Source organism: Heptranchias perlo, chromosome 10, assembly GCF_035084215.1.
Source record: "Heptranchias perlo isolate sHepPer1 chromosome 10, sHepPer1.hap1, whole genome shotgun sequence".
Classification (NCBI taxonomy): domain Eukaryota; kingdom Metazoa; phylum Chordata; class Chondrichthyes; order Hexanchiformes; family Hexanchidae; genus Heptranchias; species Heptranchias perlo.
In genome coordinates, this window is record NC_090334.1 from 47,616,637 (window position 1) to 47,636,561 (window position 19,925).

Below are 19,925 nucleotides of genomic sequence, written 5' to 3' on the forward strand. Positions count from 1 at the left end.
CCTTCTTAAACAAAGGCACAACATTTGCTACCCTCCAATCTTCAGGCACCTCACCTGTAGCGGTGGATGATTCAAATATCTCTGCTAGGGGACCCGCAATTTCCTCCCTAACCTCCCATAACGTCCTGGGATACATTTCATCAGGTCCCGGAGATTTATCTACCTTGATGCGCGTTAAGACTTCCAGCACCTCCCTCTCTGTAATATGTACACTCCTCAAGACATCACTATTTATTTCCCCAAGTTCCCTAATATGCATGCCTTTCTCAACCGTAAATACCGATGTGAAATATTCATTCAGGATCTCACCCATCTCTTGTGGTTCCGCACATAGATGACCTTGTTGATCCTTAAGAGGCCCTACTCTCTCCCTAGTTACCCTTTTGCCCTTTATGTATTTGCTTTTTTCCCATAGGTACACATCCCATTTACCAAGTTGCCAGAGCTCAGATGCACGTTAGAAAGAGCCAAGGCTGAGGGACTCGCAAATGTGTGGAGAGATATTGATGGTTTAACTGCCAAAATATGCAGCTTAGCTGTAGGCAGTTGTAGGCTTCCTGCTGCTTATCTAACTAGAGCTCCTTTACTCGTTATGGTATACAAAGATATCCTGAACCAAATGGGAAGAATCCCAGTTCCCAGTGACAGGTCTATTCCTCCAGGTCTTCTTAATAGTCCAAATCAATCATTAATAGTGCCCTGTCTAATTCAAGATTGTCAAGTATGCCACAGAGAATTGATTTGGTTTCAATCACCAGACTAGGCGTCAGCTTGACAACAAAAATAATAAATATTTATGTATTTATTCAATCATGTATTTATTTATTCATTCATTAAAAAAAAGGGAGATCATCTTCTCACAAGGTTCAATCACCTTGGAGTCACCTCAACCTCAAATGGATCCCATTTTTCTCCCCACAAGGGGAATAGTCACCATCTGGGAATTAGACAACTAAATGTGGGTTTTAGCCCTTGCTAGGCACTCAGCAGATACCAGGAAGTCCTCATAAGTGACATGATGAGTTGTATGTATAATATGTCAGTACATTGCCACTGTCCTCCTGACACACAGAGTATGTACACACACAACACACCATTGAACATGATTCAATTAGCTGAAAGTGCAGAGCTTCAACAGCAGCTGTTTGCCTCTCTGCAATCCACCCATTGTATGCACTGGGACTAGGTCTCATCATATATTATCATACTAGGTCACCAGCAACTAAAATGAAAAGTCCTAGAATTTACTCAGCAGCCAAATGGCACAATTTCACCTTCATGTTGGTAGAAGAATCTAATCACATCTAAGGTAATCCTTTACAAATAACTTTCAAGGGCAGGTGGAGCATGTTTCAGTGGGGGGGGGGGTGCATTTGGAGAACAGTGATCATAATATTGTTAAGTTTAGAATAGTTATAGAAAAGGACAAGGAACAATCAAATGTGAAAATGCTTAACTGGAGGAGGGCAAATTTCAATGAGTTAAAAAGGGATCTTGCCCAGGTGGATTGGAACCAAAAATTGGTACACAAAACAGCAATTGAATAATGGGAGGCCTTCAAGGAGGAGTTGGTTCAGGTACAGAGTAGAGTCATCCCTATGAGGGGGAAAGGAAGGGCATCCAAAGCTAGAGATCACTGGATGATGAAAGACATAGATATTAAAATGAAACAGAAAAAGGAGGCTTATGATGAATGTAAAGTTCATAATACAGTAGAGAATCAGGCTGAATGCAGAAAGTACATATGAGATCTAAAATAGGGAATAAGAGGGGCAAAGAGAGTATAAGGGTTGAAATTGCAGAGGATCTGGCCACAATCTTCCAATCCTCCTTAGATATGGGGACAGTACCAGAGGACTGGAGGATTGCAAATGTTTACACCCCTGTTCAAAAAAGAGGAGAGGGATAAACCTGGCAATTACAGGCCAGTCAGCCTAAGATCAGTGGTGGGGAAACTTTTAGAGACAATAATCCGGGACAAAATTAATTGGTACTTGGAAAATTGTGGACTAATAAATGAAAGTCAGCATGGATTTGTGAAAGGAAAATCGTGTTTGACTAACTTGATTCATTTCTTTGATGAAGGAACAGAGAGGGTTGATGAGGGTAGTGCAGTTGATGTTGTGCATGTGGACTTTCAAAAGGCATTTGATAAAGTACCACATAATAGACTTGTTAGCAAAATTAAAGCCCATGGGATTAAAGGGACAGTGGCAGCATGGATACAAAATTGGCTAGGGGACAGAAAGCAGAGAGCAGTGATGAATGGTTGCTTTTCAGACTTTGATATATATTAATGATCTGGACTTGGGTATAGAAGGTATCATTTCAAAGTCTGCAAATGACATGATAACTCGGAAATGTAGTACACAATTTGGAGGATAGTAACAGACTTCAGGAGGACGTAGACAGACTGGTCAAATGGGCAAATACATGGCATATGAACTTTAATGCAGAGAAATGTGAAGTGATGCATTTTGTTAGGAAGAATAAGGAGAGGCAATATAAATTAAATGGTACAATTTTAAAGGGGGTGCAGGAACAGAGAGACCTGGGGTGTACATACACAGATCTTTGAAGGTGGCAGGACAAGTTGAGAAGGCTGTTAAAAAAGCATTTGGGATCCTGGGCTTTATTAATAGAGGCATAGTGTACAAAAGCAATGAAGTTATGCTGACCCTTTATAAAACACTGGTTAGGCCGCAGCTGGAGTATTATGTTCAATTCTGGACACCACGCTTTAGAAAGGATGTAAAGACCTTAGAGAGGATGCAGAAGAGATTTACTAGAATGGTACCAGGGATGAGGGACTTCAGTTATGTGGAGAGACTGGTGAAGTTGGGGTTGTTATTAGAACATAGAAGATTAAGGAGAGATTTGATAAAGGTGTAAATCATGAATGGTTTTGACAGAGTAAATAAGGAAAAACTTTCTAGTGGTAGAAGGGTCGGTAACTAGAGGACACAGATTTAAGTTGATCAGCAAAACGGCCAAAGGCGACATGAGGAAACATTTTTTTATGCAGCAAGTTGTTATGATCTGGAATGCACTGCCTGAAAGGGTGGTGGAATCAGATTCAGTAGTAACTTTCAAAAGGGAATTGGATAAATACTTGAAGGGAAAAAAATTTACAGGGGGCTGTGGGGAAAGAGCAGGGGAATGGAACTAATTGGATAGCTCTTTCAAAAAGCCGGCACAGGCACAGTGGGCTGAATGGTCTCCTCCTGTGCTGTACCAACTATGAAAAGTATACAGTGTTTCTTCTTTTATTTTTGAATTTCTGATCACTGTAGGAGACAATAATAATAAAAACTTCTTTTTGGAAATGTAAAATAACGTGTTCTTTCTTTTAGGAGTTTTAAACTGGCTGGGTCCTTCTTTCAGTGAAGCTCTAAGTTGACTCAATTTAAACAGAACACTCCTATTTTATATTCTGAAAAGTGTTACCAGGACTTCTTGGATCTGGAATATTTGAGATTCAAATTTTAAATGGAACTACCCGTCATACAAACTGAACTAATGGAGTGGTTGGGGTGAATAGCATAGATGCATTTAAGGGGAAGCTAGATAAATACATGAGGGAGAAAGGAATAGAATGATATGCTGATCGAGTTAAATGAAGAAAGATGGGAGGAGGCTCGTGTGGAGTATAAATACTGGCATAGACCCGAATGGCCTGTTTCTGTGTTGTATATTCTATGTAATTCTATGTAATCACAAGTTGTTTAAATTTGAATTATTCCTCCCTCCAGCCTGTAAGACATAACTTGCAACATTGTATCAGGATAGGCATGGTACAGGAATGTGAACTGCAGTTGTTTTTTAAATTACTTATGTACTGTGAATGGATTTAAAACAGCAGCCACTATATCAAAACTAGACATAGACTCCATTAGCTACTACACTTAATTCACTGCCTTCATAGGAATTATCTTGTCTTCAATGAGTGAATAAAGCAACCCACTGTCATAACTCATTTTATGTTTAAAACCATTGAGTAAATTTATTTAACAAAAGATGAATAAATAAGTAACAGTCATATAATAGTTTGTCATAGCCACATACTGGGTTTGTTCATCCTCAACTACTTAGTCAGCAGGCCTGCATTGTCTTATCAATGATAGGTCTTTGATGTGAGTCAAGGACTGGTCTGAATGTCTCCATGTTTATGGCAGATCAATATAGGGAACGAGCTTAGCCAAAGTTGAAAGACATTCCAGGTTGGGAGATAAGGAATAGAAGGAACAGGGAAGAACCTTCCAAGTTGGAAAGTGAGGAAGTAACCCCTTTGATGTCTAATAGCAACATGGTCAGCACATGGATTGTCTATGATTGGCCGGAAATAATGTAACCCCGCATGGCAGCCTGTGCCCGGCTTATGATTGGTGTTGACTTTTGTGTTAATGATGTTCCAACCTCTATGGATTTGTATAAAGGTATGAGTTTTTGTCTTGTCTTGGTCTCTCCTTATTCTGTTAGAATCGTTCGGATTCTCTCAGGAATCTGAATTGAAGCTACAGACTAAGATCTGCTATTAAAGTTGTTTGAACTTTACGGTGTACTCGAATCAGTTCTTGCTGAACCAGACTGAGGGGAAAGAATCCGGTTCATCACAGTCATTGAAGAAAGAATAATGTATCTTTCTCAGCATAGTCCTGAAGAACTGTATCCAGGCTAAAGTCAATTTTGCACCATGATTAAAATGATTTGAAAGCCACGTGTAAGCGTCAACGCAACAGTCATTTTTTTTTCACCAGGAACAATGCCTCATACACCTTCATCATTGTTTGGTACAGTTCAATGCACTTTTTTTTTCCATGGTTCTCTAGTTATTAAGAGTTTCACAAAATTTAGAAAAACATGTTTGGGAAAATCTGTAAATAACTCTATTCAATTTTGGTCAAGGCCATTTCATCCAACTCCGATTGTTTTGTTTTATTTACCATTAATTTGTGTTAGGAATTTTTAAAATTTTATGGTTAGCACAGTTTCAATGGTGTCCTTAAACTTTTAGTCTGTTGCAACTATTAGTGTTTTGCTTTGGTTGGCACCACTTGACAGTGTTATTGCTTCCAACTGGCTTGTGCACTTGCTTGGCACTTAGCAAAGATGTCTACATCGTGTAAGTGGAAGGAATTTAAGTATAGTAAGAAGCTATTGGAATTCTGAAATAAAAACAGAAAATGCTGGAAACATTCAGCAGTTCAGGCAGCATCTGTGGAGAGAGAAACATAGGGTTAATGTTTCAGGTCGATGATCTTTCATCAGAACTGGAACCTGTTACAGATGAACAGCTTTTAAGTAGGCACAGAGCCAGGGGAAAGGGGACTGAAAAAAAGGAAAGATCTGTGATTGGATGGAGGGCAGGTGATGATTATAAAACAGAAGTTATGATGGTGCAAGGCAAAAGGAGGAGATAATGAGATATTATAGAAACAAAAGCTGTGTCCAGAGGATATGTGAATGGTTATAGCAAAATAGCAGATGGGGAGCAAATTGTGGAAAACCTGGCAAAGTGGATAATGGTTCCCCTGGCCCAGTTATGTGGTGGAAGAAAGGCAGGTAGGACACCAGGGGTGTGGACCACCCCTATGGCCTCTTACTGATAGGCGATCCCCATCCCAAGCCCACACTTCCCCATTCCCAGTTCCTCTGGTGCACCGCTTCTACATTACCAGCACCTGCTGTAGGAGAGAAAATGAGAGCAGTGGCTAAGGTCTGAAGTTGTTAAAATCAATGTTAAGGCCAGAAGGTTGTAAAGTGCCTAGTAAAAAGATGAGATGCTGTTCCTAAACTGTAATGAACCCTTCCTAAGTCATTTGATGTATATTGTGCACTGACAATATAATTTTCTACTTAAAAGAATTGAAGTGATAAAAAAGCATTCAATGTCATTTTATATTAATGAATCCTTTTATACTACTTGTAGGTGGCAATTCAGCTGAATGATACTCATCCTGCCTTGGCAATTCCTGAGTTAATGAGGATTTTAGTGGACATCGAGAAGCTAGGTTGGGATCAGGTTAGACCATGTAAACAAAAGCAGTTTATTTAAAAGCTGAACAGTTCCAAAATGCAAGAGAAATGACTATAAAGGGAGCTTTTAAGCATCTTAATATATTCAGTTGGTTTCCATCAGAAAAAATTCCATACAGTTAAAATAGACTCCCCCAATGTTTCATTTGGTAAAGACAGCATGCACCCGAACTGTACAGATCAGAAAGCCTTTCTGAGTTTGATTATCTCAACCAGTAGGGTTGCTATAATTAGGCTCAGTGCCTCAGGCTAAAAAGACCTATCATAAAAATGGGCAGTCTCAACTCAATTTCTAGTGGATCTGGTTCCATAGCACAAAAATTCTCATGATTTGATGTAAATTGACCGACTCACTTGAGAATGAGCAAAAAATCATATTTGTGCAGTAGGGAATTGAGGTTTTGGTGAAAGCACATTGAATGTTGAAAATGTTTGTTAAACATAAAATTTGCACGCTATAGAGCTGAAATGAACATACCTTGAACAGTAATAATTTGTGACATTTTTCAGGCCTGGGATATCACCAAGCACACATTTGCATATACTAATCACACAATTTTGCCTGAAGCCCTTGAACGCTGGCCTGTGGACCTCTTCGAGAAACTCTTACCCAGACATCTGGAGATTATCTATGAGATTAACCGGAGGCATCTAGATGTAAGTGTGTGATCTAGCAACACGTTTAAATAATTTTTTTTCATTTACTTTTTAAAACCTATGGGGGGGATACTTTGAGCTGTAAGTAATGCAGGAGTGTAGCCAGCATAATTGATTGTGTTAAAATACTGATGCTGGAGAGAGTGCCTTTATTTTTTGACAATGATTTAAATTCAATACAGAGAATTATTGTTTTGTTCTTGGGATACAGGGATTGCTGGCAAGGCCATATTTATTGCCCATCCCTAGTTGCCCTAAGAAGGTGGTGGTGAATCTTCTTGATCTGCTGCAATCCTTATGGTGTTAGTCTACTACGATGGTGTTAGGTAAGGATTTTATCCCAACGGCGATGAAGGAGCAGTGATGTATGACCAAGTCAGGGTGTGTAACTTGGAGGTAATGACGCTGCAGCCCTTGTCCTTCTCAATGGTAGAGGTCACAGGGTTGGAAAGTGCTATCAAAGTAAGCTTAATGAATTGCTGCAATGAATGCTATAGATACTACATACTGCAGTCACAGTACTTGGTCACAGAGTGGGTGAATATCCAGTCCAGTGGCTGGGTGCCAATCAAGCAGACTGCTCTATCCCGGATGGTGTAGAGCTTCTTGAGTGTTGTAGCTGCACCCATCCAGGAGTGTTCCATCACACTCCTGATAAGCCTTGTGGATGGTGGTGAGACCTTGAGGGTCAGGAGGTGAGGCAGTCATCACAGAAAACTCAGCTTCTGCCCTGCTCTCCTAGGCATGACAGGTATGGCTGGTCCAAACAAAATTCTAGCTAATAGTGACCCCAACCCCCACCCCGCCCCCAAGGTGGTGATGATACCAGATGTTCCTTGAAGAACAGGGTGCATTTATAAACTTGGTCATTCTAGGCACAAATAATGAGAAATCTGTGTTTCTTGCAGTGTAATTTTGCCTTTTGAGGTTGAAAAGCAGGTAGTTATTTTTATCTTATTGCCTTTTTGATATGGATATCTAAGAGGGTGAGAAATCTCAAAATATAAAATATAATTACAAAAAAATGAAAACACTAGGGACAGATTTTTTTTAAACAATTCTTGGCGAGCTTAAGATGCTATGAATCAGTAGGCCTGCTTTTTTATTTATATGTGGGCACCTGGCAGTGGGGGAGTAAATGTTAACTGCTCTGATAGGGCTGAGAAGCAGCCAGAAAGTCCCCAGCCCAAAGATCCAATGTAGCACCTGGAAAAAAGGCTATATATGTGTTTTTATTTGCTGCTCTCCCCTTCTCAGATCCTGCAGTATGAGCAGGCTGGGTGCAATGACTGCGGCACCCTTACTGTCAGCGCACCTCCAAATTGAATTCTGCCTGGTATTGATCCAGGAAAATGAGGCAGAAGGCACTGTGATGTCACTCCCACTTTATTAGTATGGGATTTCCATGCTTGTAACTGCTATGGATGCAAGTGCTCTGCCCCTCCCCCTTTGCCCCACCCCCAGAATCTCCAGAAAATACCCGGGCAATACAAAGGGGGCAAACACACAGCATCATGGATCGCCACTCCTTTTTCCTCTAATTTGTGACAGGGAAATAAGTGTTCCCTGGTGCACAGCAGTGAAACATTGGCTCTCAAAGCTGGCCTTTGTGTATGGGGTTTGCTGTGTATTATTTGAGTGAAGTGCCTCTGTCTTGCGGGTTGACTTTTCAAAGGGGAGACTGTTTCAAAGGGTTTTATGAGAATGAGCATTAAATGTTTTGATATCCCAATTAGTTACAATTTTGACCTGGCTGCTGCAACAAATGTGGAAACAAGTCCTGACTCCAAAGTAAGAATACCCAAGTAATTACGAGAAAGACTGTAACCAGTAGGAATTTGGGTGAGGAACATTTGTTTAGAGTTCCAGTGGTAGGCTCTCCTGTCGTGAATTGTCAGTATTCCACCCCACTTTTGATGCTTCCAGCACCCTGATTCCCAAAGCATATCTCAATTGACTCCTACCCTGACCTCCCAACCTATTCCCAATCCCTCTAGGCCCACGTCTCACCTCTGCCTCCCATGCGATTAATTTTGTATCTGAATCAATCACCTCCTGATTCCTTTCTGCTCAACCTGACTCTACTGATTTCCCAACCCATTCTTATATTCTCTACAACTACTCCCACCCAAACTCTTACTACACTGAAACTTGCTGGTCCAAACTACGCTAGAAGGACTCAAAACAAATCCTATGGGATAGACAATATTTATGCCAGAGATCTAAGACTAGGGAGGAGATTTGTGAGGTACTGATGACAAAACAGACACAGGCAACCACAAACCCATTAGACTTAGATCAATTCTGTGTAAAATGTGGAATACGGTATCAGGAGTATGCATTAAGTTTACCTGTACAACAACAACCTAGTAGACAGCAGTGGTTTGACCCAGCAAACAGTCAACTTGAATTTAGAAGGGGAAGAGCCTGCCCAAATCCCTCAAATTCTTTGAGGAAATGACAACCTACAATGTGGTGGATCAAGACTTCCAAAAGACATTTAACATAGTTCCTCATGAAAGGCTATTAGTTAAACTCAAGTCTATGGGCTATCATTTAAACCTTGGGATTGGATAAGGAATTGACTGAAGGGTTGAAAATACCAAGTACTCGTTAGAAGCGTTATGTCGGCATAGGGGGCAAGTTACTGACTGAGTGCCCCAGGGTTTTGGGGGTGGGAGCAATACCATGTCTAATTTACATAAGTGATTTGGATTCAGAAACTAAAGAAATATTTCATAATTCTCAACTAATATACATTCCATTGAGGAATAAAAATTCCCTGGCAAAAGTGATCCATCCATGGCTAACTAAAGAAGTTAAGGATAATATTAAATTAAGAGAAGAGGCTTATAATGTTGCCAAGAAGAGTAGGAAGCTTGAGGATTGGGAGAGTTTTAGAAACCTGCAAAGGATAACCAAAAAATTGATAAAGAGGGAGAAAATAGAAGATGAGAGTAAATTAGCAAGAAATATAAAAACAGATTGTAAGAGTTTCTACAAGTATGTAAAAAGGAAGAGAGTAGTAAAAGTAAACTTGGGTCCCTTAGAGGCCAAGACAGGAGAAATTATAATGGGGAATAAGGAAATGGCAGAGACATTAAAAAAATATTTTGTATCTGTCTTCACAGTCGAGGATACAAAAAACATACCGGAAATAGTGGGGAACCAAGGGTCTAAAAAGAATGAGGAACTTAAAGTAATTAATATTAGTAAAGAAAAAGTTCTGGAGAAATTAATGGGACTAAAAGCCAACAAATCCCCTGGACCTGATGACCTACATCCTAGGGTTCTAAAAGAGGTGGATACAGAGATAGTGCATGCATTGGTTGTGATCTTCCAAAATTCCCTAGATTCTAGAACAGTCCCAGTAGATTGGAAGGTAGCATATGTAAAAGGTAGAAAATCATAATATGATTAGGCAGAGTCAGCATGGTTTTATGAAAGGGAAATCATGTTTGACAAATCTAATGGAGTTTTTTGAGGATGTAACTAGCAGGGTAGATAAAGGGGAACCAGTTGATGTGGTATATTTGAATGTTCAAAAGGCATTCGATAAGGTGTCACACAAAAATTTGTTACACAATATAACGGCTCATGGGGTTGGGGATAATATATTAGCATGGATAGAGGATTGGTTAACGGACAGTAAAACAGAGTAGGAATAAACGGGTCGTTTTCAGGTTGGCAGGCTGTAACAAGTGGGGTGTCGCAAGGATCAGTGCGTGGGCCTCAGCTATTTACAATCTACATTAATAACTTAGATGAAGCGACCGAGTGTAATGTATCCAAGTTGGCTGACGATACAAAGGTAGGTGGGGAAGTAAGCTGTGAGAAGGACACAAATGGCTCAATTTTAAAATGGAAGTGCGGGTGCGTTAAGGGCGGGGGGAAATGAGGAACGGGCGCGAAACCCGGAAACAAGATTAATGTGCATCAATTACCTCGCGATCGAGTAGAGAAAGGTAAGTTTTTATTTTACTGGTTTGCCGTGCGCCCATTGACACTGCCATCCCACCACCCTTTTAAAATTGAGCCCAAAGAGCCTGCAAAGGGATGTAGACAGGTTAGGTGAATGGGCAAGAAGGTGACAGATGGAGTATAATGTGGGGAAATGTGAGGTTATTTGCTTTGATAGGAAGAATAGAAAAACAGAATATTTTTTACATGGTGAGAAACTATTAAATGTTGGTGTTCAGAGAGATTTGGGTGTCTTTGTACACGAAACACAGAAAGTTAACATGCAGGTAAGCAGGCAGTTAGGAAGGCAAATGGTATGTTGGCCTTTATTACAAAGTGGTTGGAGTACAAGAGTAAGGAAGTCTTGCTGCAATTGTATAGGGCTTTGGTGAGACCACACCTGGAGTGCTGTATACAGCTTTGGTCTCCTTACCTAAGGAAGGATATACTTGGCTTAGAGGTGGTGCAACGAAGGTTTACTAGATTGATTCCTGGCTTGAAAGGGTTGTCCTATGAGGAGAGATTGAGTAGAATGGGCCTATTCTCTCTGGAGTTTAGAAGAATGAGATAATCTCATTAAAACATAAGATTCTGAGAGGGCTTGACAATGTAGATGCTAGGAGGCTGTTTCCCCTGGCTGGAGAGTCTAGAATTAGGGGGCATGGTCTCAGGATAAGGGGTCGGCCATTTAAAACTGAGATGAGGAGGAATTTCTTCTCTCAGAGGGTTGTGAATCTTTGGAATTCTCTAACCCAGAGCGCTGTGGATGCTCAGTCGTTGATTATATTCAAGGCTGAGATCGATAGATTTTTGGACTCTAAGGGAATCAAGGCATATGGGGATCAGGCAGGAAAGTGGAGTTGAGGTCGAAGATCAGCCATGATCTTATTGAATGGCGGAGCTGGCTCAAGGGGCCGTATGGCCTACTCCTGCTCCTATTTCTTATGTTCTTAATGCAAAGTGGTCAAATTTGCAGATGATACCAAACTAGTGGAATCAGAGGAGGCAACTCAGAAATGACAAAAGGAGATAGACAAAATATGTAAGTGAACAGAAGCAACAGCAGATGCAGCAAGTGTAAATTACTGCAAATAGAAAGGAAAAATAGACAATACACGTATTCCATGAATGCTGTTGAAATAGTTACGGATGAAGCCGAATGAAATTCCTTATCCGTATTTGTCTAGTGGTCTTTTGTTTTTTTTTTAACTGATTGGCAAGGTCAATTGAGAGGCTACCAACATTCTGACTTCAATATTATCTGTTCCTGGAGAGTGTCTCTGTATGTTCCAAATTACCTGCTTTTGGCTCTGTACATTTTTTAAAGTGTGACCCAAAAATTTGAGCATGTCTGCTAGATGCACTGGTATTATTATATTATACTAGTGGATACCTCATGGCATTGCTCATCAAGAATAAGCTGATTGCTTTACTTTGTACTTAGTAAAATGGACTTAGGGTCCCAAGATATGGGAGCACTGAGGAAACTCCTGGGGCTCGATTTTCCTGAGAAATTGTGGGGGTGGGTGGGCTCTGAAAATCAGGGAAATCCCATTCGGGTTCGGAGCCCGGCTTCAACCCGCCAACGTCCGCGTTCCCCACGGATGCACCTGTGTGCGCGCGGGCATCCGGAATCCAGACGTCCCGTGGCAATTAAAGCCGGCAGGATGATAGTTGAAGAGCCAAATGTATCTCATTGAGGTACTTACGGCACTTTACTTGTGACAGAACATGGTTAGAACAATTTTTAACTTACCTGGGCGGCTTTCCCACGGCTTTTGATTCACGCCTGGTTTCACGAGGCATGAAGGGCCAGATCAGGCAAAAAGAAACAAAATAAATTACATAATTGTTTCCTGGACTGTTCTTTCTACCTGCACTTGCTGCTGCTCAATTGTGCTGAGTGAATTACCCACCATCTGTAGAAAATGGGTTGCCAATTTCTGTGCTGTGTTTGGAAGGGCGAGCGTAAGTGATGGTGCATCTTCGGAAAGGTCCTCCTCAGTGTGTGCTGCAGTGAGGCCCAAGACGTCTGATGGGCCTAGAAAGTGGGAAGAGGGACAAGGCTTAGCATGTAGTGGCAAGGGTAAGTAGTAGCGGATGAGTGGCAATACAATGCATCACCATGTTGAGTGTGTGAGTGAGAGAGTTAAATATAAAGAGAGAAGGAAGGGAAGATGCCCAAACACCCTGCAGTGCATAGCCTCCACCCTCGCCTTCTCTAATGCTGCATGCCCTCTGCCAATTCTGTCGATGGCAGCCTCCTCCATTTGTGTGAGCACATGCATCCTCCTGTTCTTGCAGTTTCCCATCTGTTGTGTGCTAGCTTCTCTTCAAGAAGATTGATAGTGATGTCAAGGGCAGTGAGAGTGACTGCCCTTGACATCAAGGCAGCATTTGACCGAGTGTGGCACCAAGGAGCCCTAGTAAAATTGAAGTCAATGGGAATCAGGGGGAAAACTCTCCAGTGGCTGGAGTCATACCTAGCACAAAGGAAGATGGTAGTGGTTGTTGGAGGCCAAGCATCTCAGCCCCAGGGCATTGCTGCAGGAGTTCCTCAGGGCAGTGTCCTAGGCCCAACCATCTTCAGCTGCTTCATCAATGACCTTCCCTCCATCATAAGGTCAGAAATGGGGATGTTCGCTGATGACTGCACAGTGTTCAGTTCCATTCGCAACCCCTCAAATAATGAAGCAGTCCGAGCCCGCATGCAGCAAGACCTGGACAACATCCAGGCTTGGGCTGATAAGTGGCAAGTAACATTCGCGCCAGATAAGTGCCAGGCAATGACCATCTCCAACAAGAGAGAGTCTAACCACCTCCCCTTGACATTCAACAGCATTACCATCGCCGAATCCCCCACCATCAACATCCTGGGGGTCACCATTGACCAGAAACTTAACTGGACCAGCCATATAAATACTGTGGCTACGAGAGCAGGTCAGAGGCTGGGTATTCTGCGGCGAGTGACTCACCTCCTGACTCCCCAAAGCCTTTCCACCATCTACAAGGCACAAGTCAGGAGTGTGATGGAATACTCTCCACTTGCCTGGATGAGTGCAGCTCCAACAACACTCAAGAAGCTCGACACCATCCAAGATAAAGCAGCCCGCTTGATTGGCACACCATCCACCACCCTAAACATTCACTCCCTTCACCACCGGCGCACTGTGGCTGCAGTGTGTACCATCCACAGGATGCACTGCAGCAACTCGCCAAGGCTTCTTCGACAGCACCTCCCAAACCCGCGACCTCTACCACCTAGAAGGACAAGGGCAGCAGGCGCATGGGAACAACACCACCTGCACGTTCCCCTCCAAGTCACACACCATCCCGACTTGGAAATATATCGCCGCTCCTTCATTGTCGCTGGGTCAAAATCCTGGAACTCCCTTCCTAACAGCACTGTGGGAGAACCGTCACCACACGGACTGCAGCGGTTCAAGAAGGCGGCTCACCACCACCTTCTCAAGGGCAATTAGGGATGGGCAATAAATGCCGGCCTTGCCAGCGACGCCCACATCCCGTGAACGAATAAAAAAAAAGATTGTGCCCTGTTGAAGGGTTTTAAAGATGTGTGAGACAGTTCAGCATCATGTGCACACTGACAGGAAGAAGCGGGTGTGGGCCAGTGCGGGGAGTAGTTGTGAGGGCAATAGAAGTTTCCTCAGTATGCAAGTACAAGCAGAAGGAGGAGCAGTGGTGTCCTGTTGTGATTGGAGGAGAAGCACAGGAAGCAGGGGACAGAAGGGTTGATCATGCTGGAGTTTAAGTAGGGCAGTGCAGGGCTGTATGAGAGTAAAAGAGATTTGAAGGGGTGACTGCTGAAGAATCCTGAGCGATCGCAGGGATCCTGAAACAGGCATTAGGCCCCTCACTCACCGATGTAAGAGGCTTAACGGTGTTTGAAGCTGATGCCCGAGCAGCTGCCTATGCCAACATGGCAAGCCCGTATTGCTGGTGTGATCGGTCGCGGCACATTGCTCCCCGAAATTTGCTCTTCTGCTAATTTTACGGTTGTAAAACGGGTGATATGAGATCAATTTCTATGCATTCTCTTTAATTAAATGTTGTGATTCCTTTAAAAAAATAACACTGCAGCCTATTGAAATGGATTGGTTAATTGTTGTGATTAATTTAAACAGAATGAGTCTCTTGATTCACAAACAGACTTCACTATATTGCAACTTTTAAAAATTCCATATTTTATTTCTTTTACTGTCTTCCACAGAATATAAAAACTCTATTTCCTGGAGATGATCAGCGTTTAAGACGAATGTCTCTGGTAGAAGAGGATGGAGAAAAGAAGATAAATATGGCACACCTCTGCATTGTGGGTTCTCATGCAGTGAATGGCGTAGCCAAGATTCATTCCAAGATCATCAAAGATCAGGTGTAAGGATATTCTTAAAAGCTTTTTAAATATTCAGTAGCCAACTTGTAAGTAATTGTTCTTATTTGAAAGAGACTGTTTGACATACCATTTTTACGTTGCAAACGTTGACAGAAAAATGAGTCCAAAAATCAAGACAACAGAAAATAAGAGGTTGAATTTCTAAGCCTTCCGCCTGGCGAAAACGACCCAATAGCCCCCGAAAAATCATGGGGAAGGACTTACCGCCCCTTCCTGCTGTCACTGTGGCCAGGACAGTCTTTCCACAGGCCTACAGCTGGGCAGCTGGAGCTTAGAATCATAGAATCATAGAAAAGTTACAGCACAGAAGGAGGCCATTCGGCCCATCAAGTCCGCACCGGCTCTATGCAAGAGCAATCCAGATAGTCCCAATCCCCCGCCCTTGCCCTGTAGCCCTGCAAATTTTTTCCTTTCAAGTACTTATCCAGTTCCCTTTTGAAGGCCATGATTGAATCAGACTCCACCACCCCCTCAGGCAGTGCATTCCAGATCATAACCACTCGCTGTGTAAAAAAGTTTTTCCTCGTGTCACCTTTGGTTCTTTTGCCAATCACCTTAAGTCCATGTCTTCTGGTTCTTGACCCTTCTGCCAATGGGAACAGTTTCTCTCTATCAACTCTGTCCAGACCCTTCATGATTTTGAATACCTCTATCAAATCTCCTTGCAACCGTCTCTGTTCCAAGGATACAGCCCCAGCTTCTCCAGTCTGTCCATGTAACTAAAGTCCCTCATCCCTGGAATCATTCCAGTAAATCTCTTCTGCACCCTCTCTAAGGCCTTCACATCTTTCCTGAAATGCAGTGCCCAGAACTGGACACAGAAGACAGTTGTGGCCGAACCAGTGTTTTATAAAGGTTCATCATGACTTCCATACTTTTGTACTCTATGCCTCTATTTGTAAAGCCCAAGATCCCTTATGCTTTTTTAACCGCTTTCTCAACCTACCCGGTCAACTTCGATGATTTGTGCACATATACCCGCAGATCTCTCTGTTCCTGTACCCCTTTTAAAGTTGTGCCCTCTAGTTTTTATTGCCTCTCCGAGTTCTTCCTACCGAAATGTATCACTTCGCATTTTTCTGTGTTAAATTTCACCTGCCACGTGTCCGCCCATGCCACCAGCCTGTCTTTTTTTTTCATTAATGGGATGTGGGCGTCGCTGGCGAGGCCAGCATTTATTGCCCATCCCTAATTGCCCTTGAGACAGTGGTGGTGAGCTGCCTTCTTGAACCGCTGCAGTCCGTGTGGTGAAGGTTCTCCCACAGTGCTGTTAGGAAGGGAGTTCCAGGATTTTGACCCAACGACGATGAAGGAACGGCGATGAATTTCCAAGTCGGGATGGTGTGTGACTTGGAGGGGAACGTGCAGGTGGTGTTGTTCCCATGTGCCTGCTGCCCTAGTCCTTCTAGGTGGTAGAGGTCGCGGGGTTGGGAGGTGCTGTCGAAGAAGCCTTGGCGAGTTGCTGCAGTGCATCCTGTGGATGGTACACACTGCAGCCACGGTACGCCGGTGGTGAAGGGAGTGAATGTTTAGGGTGGTGGATGGTGTGCCAATCAAGCGGGCTGCTTTGTCCTGGATGGTTTTGAGCTTCTTGAGTGTTGTTGGAGCTGCACTCATTCCAGGCAAGTGGAGAGTATTCCATCACACTCCTGACTTGTGCCTTGTAGATGGTGGAAAGGCTTTGGGGAGTCAGGAGGTGAGTCATTCACCGCAGAATACCCAGCCTCTGACCTGCTCTTGTGGCCACAGTATTTATGTGGCTGGTCCAGTTAAGTTTCTGGTCAATGGTGACCCCCAGAATGTTGATGGTGGGGGATTCGGCGATGGTAATGCCGTTGAATGTCAAGGGGAGGTGGTTCGACTCTCTCTTGTTGGAGATGGTTATTGCCTGGCACTTGCCTGGCACGAATGTTGCTGGCCATTTATCAGCCCAAGCCTGGATGTTGTCCAGGTCTTGCTGCATGCGGGCTCGGACTGCTTCATTATCTGAGGGGTTGCGAATGGAACTGAACACTGTGCAATCATCAGCGAACATCCCCGTTTCTGACCTTATGATGTAGGGAAGGTCATTGATGAAGCAGCTGAAGATGGTTGGGCCTAGGACACTGCCCTGAGGAACTCCTGCAGCAATGTCCTGGCCTCCAACAACCATTACCGTCTTCCTTTGTACTATGTATGACTCCAGCCACTGGAGAGTTTTCCCCCTGATTCCCATCGACTTCAATTTTACTAGGGCTCCTCGGTGCCACACTCGGTCAAATGCTGCCTTGATGTCAAGGGCAGTCACTCTCACCTCACCTCTGGAATTCAGCTCTTTTGTCCATGTTTGGACCAAGGCTGTAATGAGGTCTGGCGCCGAGTGATCCTGGCGGAACCCAAACTGAGCATCAGTGAGCAGGTTATTGGTGAGTAAGTGCTGCTTGATAGCACTGTCGACGACACCTTCCATCACTTTGCTGATGATTGAGAGTAGACTGATGGGGCGGTAATTGGCCGGATTGGATTTGTCCTGTTTTTTGTGGACAGGACATACCTGGGCAATTTTCCACATTGTCGCGTAGATGCCAGTGTTGTAGCTGTACTGGAACAGTTTGGCTAGAGGCGCTGCTAGTTCTGGAGCACAAGTCTTCAGCACTACAGCTGGGATGTTGTCGGGGCCATAGCCTTTGCTGTATCCAGTGCACTCAGCTGTTTCTTGATATCACGTGGAGTGAATCGAATTGGCTGAAGACTGACTTCTGTGATGGTGGGGATTTCGGGAGGAGGCCGAGATGGATCATCCACTCAGCACTTCTGGCTGAAGATGGTTGCAAACGCTTCAGCCTTGTCTTTTGCACTCACGTGCTGGACTCCGCCATCATTGAGGATGGGGATGTTTGCAGAGCCTCCTCCTCCCGTTAGTTGTTTAATTGTCCACCACCATTCACAACTGGATGTGGCAGGACTGCAGAGCTTTGATCTGATCCGTTGGTTCTGGAATCGCTTAGCTCTGTCTATAGCATGTTGCTTCCACTGTATTATGCATGTAGTCCTGAGTTGTAGCTGCACCAGGTTGGTACCTCATTTTTAGGTACGCCTGGTGCTTCTCCTGGCATGCTCTTCTACACTCCTCATTAAACCAGGGTTGATCCCCTGGCTTGTTGGTAATGGTAGACTGAGGAATATGCCGAGCCATGAGGTTACAGATTGTGCTGGAATACAATTCTGCTGCTGCTGATGGCCCACAGCGCCTCATGGATGAGTCTATTGAAGTCTATTGCTATCCTCCTAACTGTTTACTACCCATCCAAGTTTTGTGTCATCTGCAAATTTGGAAATTGTGCCCTGTACACCCATGTCCAAATCATTAATATATATCAAGAAAAGCAGTGGGCCCAGCACTGACCCCTGGGGAACACCGCTGTACACCTCTCTCCAATCCAAAAAACAACCGTTCACCACTACTCTCTGTTTCCTGTGCCTTAGCCAATTCTTGTACCCACGTTGCTAATGCCCCCTTTATTCCATGGGCCCCAATCTTGATAATAAGCCTACCTTTTGAAAGACTATATACACCACATCAACTGCATTGCCCTCATCTATCCTCTCTGTTATCTCATCAAAAAACTCCATCAGCTCAGTTAAACACAATTTGCCTTTAGCAAATCCATGCTGGCTTTCCCTAATCAATCCACCCTCGTCCAAGTGACTGTTAATACTGTCCCGGATTATCGTTTCCAAAAGTTTCTCCACCACTGTGGTTAAACTGACTGGCCTATAGTTGCTGAGTTTATCCTTAAACTCTTATTTGAACAAGGCCGTAACATTTGCAATTCTCCAGTCTTCTGGCACCACCCCTGCATCTATGGATGTTTGGAAGACTATGGCCAGTATCTCTGCAATTTTCACCCTTGCTTCCCTCAGCAACCTAGGATGCATCCCATCCGGACTGGGTGACTTATCTACGTTAAGTACAGCTAGCCTTTCAAGTACCTCATATTTATCAATTTTTAGCCCATCCAGTATCTCAACTATATCTTCCTTTACTGAGACTCTGGCAGCATCTTCTTTCTTGGTAAAGACAGATGTAAAGTACTCATTTAGCACCTCGGCCATCCCCTCTGCCTCCATGAGTGGATCTCCTTTATGGTCCCTAATCGGCCCCACCCCTCCTCTTACTACTTGTTTACCTGCCTGTAGAAGACTTTTGGATTCCCTTTTATGTTGGCCGCCAGTCTATTCTCATATTCTCTCTTTGCCCCTCTATTTCCTTTTTCACTTCCCCTCTGAACTTTCTATACTCTGCCTGGTTCTCACTTGTGATATCAACCTGACATCTATCATATGCCCCTTTTTTCTATTTCATCTTACTTACTATCTCTTTTGTCATCCAAGGAGCTCTGGCTTTTGTTGCCCTACCTTTCTGCCTCGTAGGAATGTGCCTAGACTGTACCCAAACCACCTCCTCCTTAAAAGCCGCCCACTTTTTAATTACAGTTTTGCCTGCCAATCTTTGATTCCAATTTACCCAGACCAGATCTGTTCTCATCCCATTGAAATTAGTCCTCCTCCAATTGAGTATTTTTACTTTAGAGTGGTTCGTATCCTTTTCCATAGCTATTCTAAACCTTATGATACAATGATCGCTGCTCCCTAAATGCTCCCCCACTCACACTTGCTCTACTTGACAGCTTCTCCCTAAGTTCGACGGTGGGACCATTTATAATGCAAATCGGGAACCTTTGACATATATAGGACCCAGATTGTCATTTTAAGAGAGTGCTGGGTGGATCAGCCATGATCTGATTGAATGACGGAGCAGTCTCGAGGGGCCGTCTGGCCTACTCCTGCTTCTGTTTCTTATGTCCTTATGTTCAAT

The 19,925-nt window shown here is 43.4% G+C and overlaps 1 protein-coding gene across 3 annotated transcripts in view; it reads left to right on the forward strand.

Annotated features, from left to right (window-relative positions):
- Positions 1-19,925, forward strand: part of pygl (phosphorylase, glycogen, liver) — a 155,373-nt gene that overhangs the window by 88,521 nt on the left and 46,927 nt on the right. For all 3 annotated transcript variants that reach the window (XM_067991011.1, XM_067991012.1, XM_067991013.1), the window contains 3 exons: positions 5,930-6,022; positions 6,547-6,693; positions 14,885-15,048. In XM_067991011.1, the coding sequence (XP_067847112.1) occupies positions 5,930-6,022; positions 6,547-6,693; positions 14,885-15,048 (404 nt within the window). The remainder of the gene's footprint in view (positions 1-5,929; positions 6,023-6,546; positions 6,694-14,884; positions 15,049-19,925) is intronic.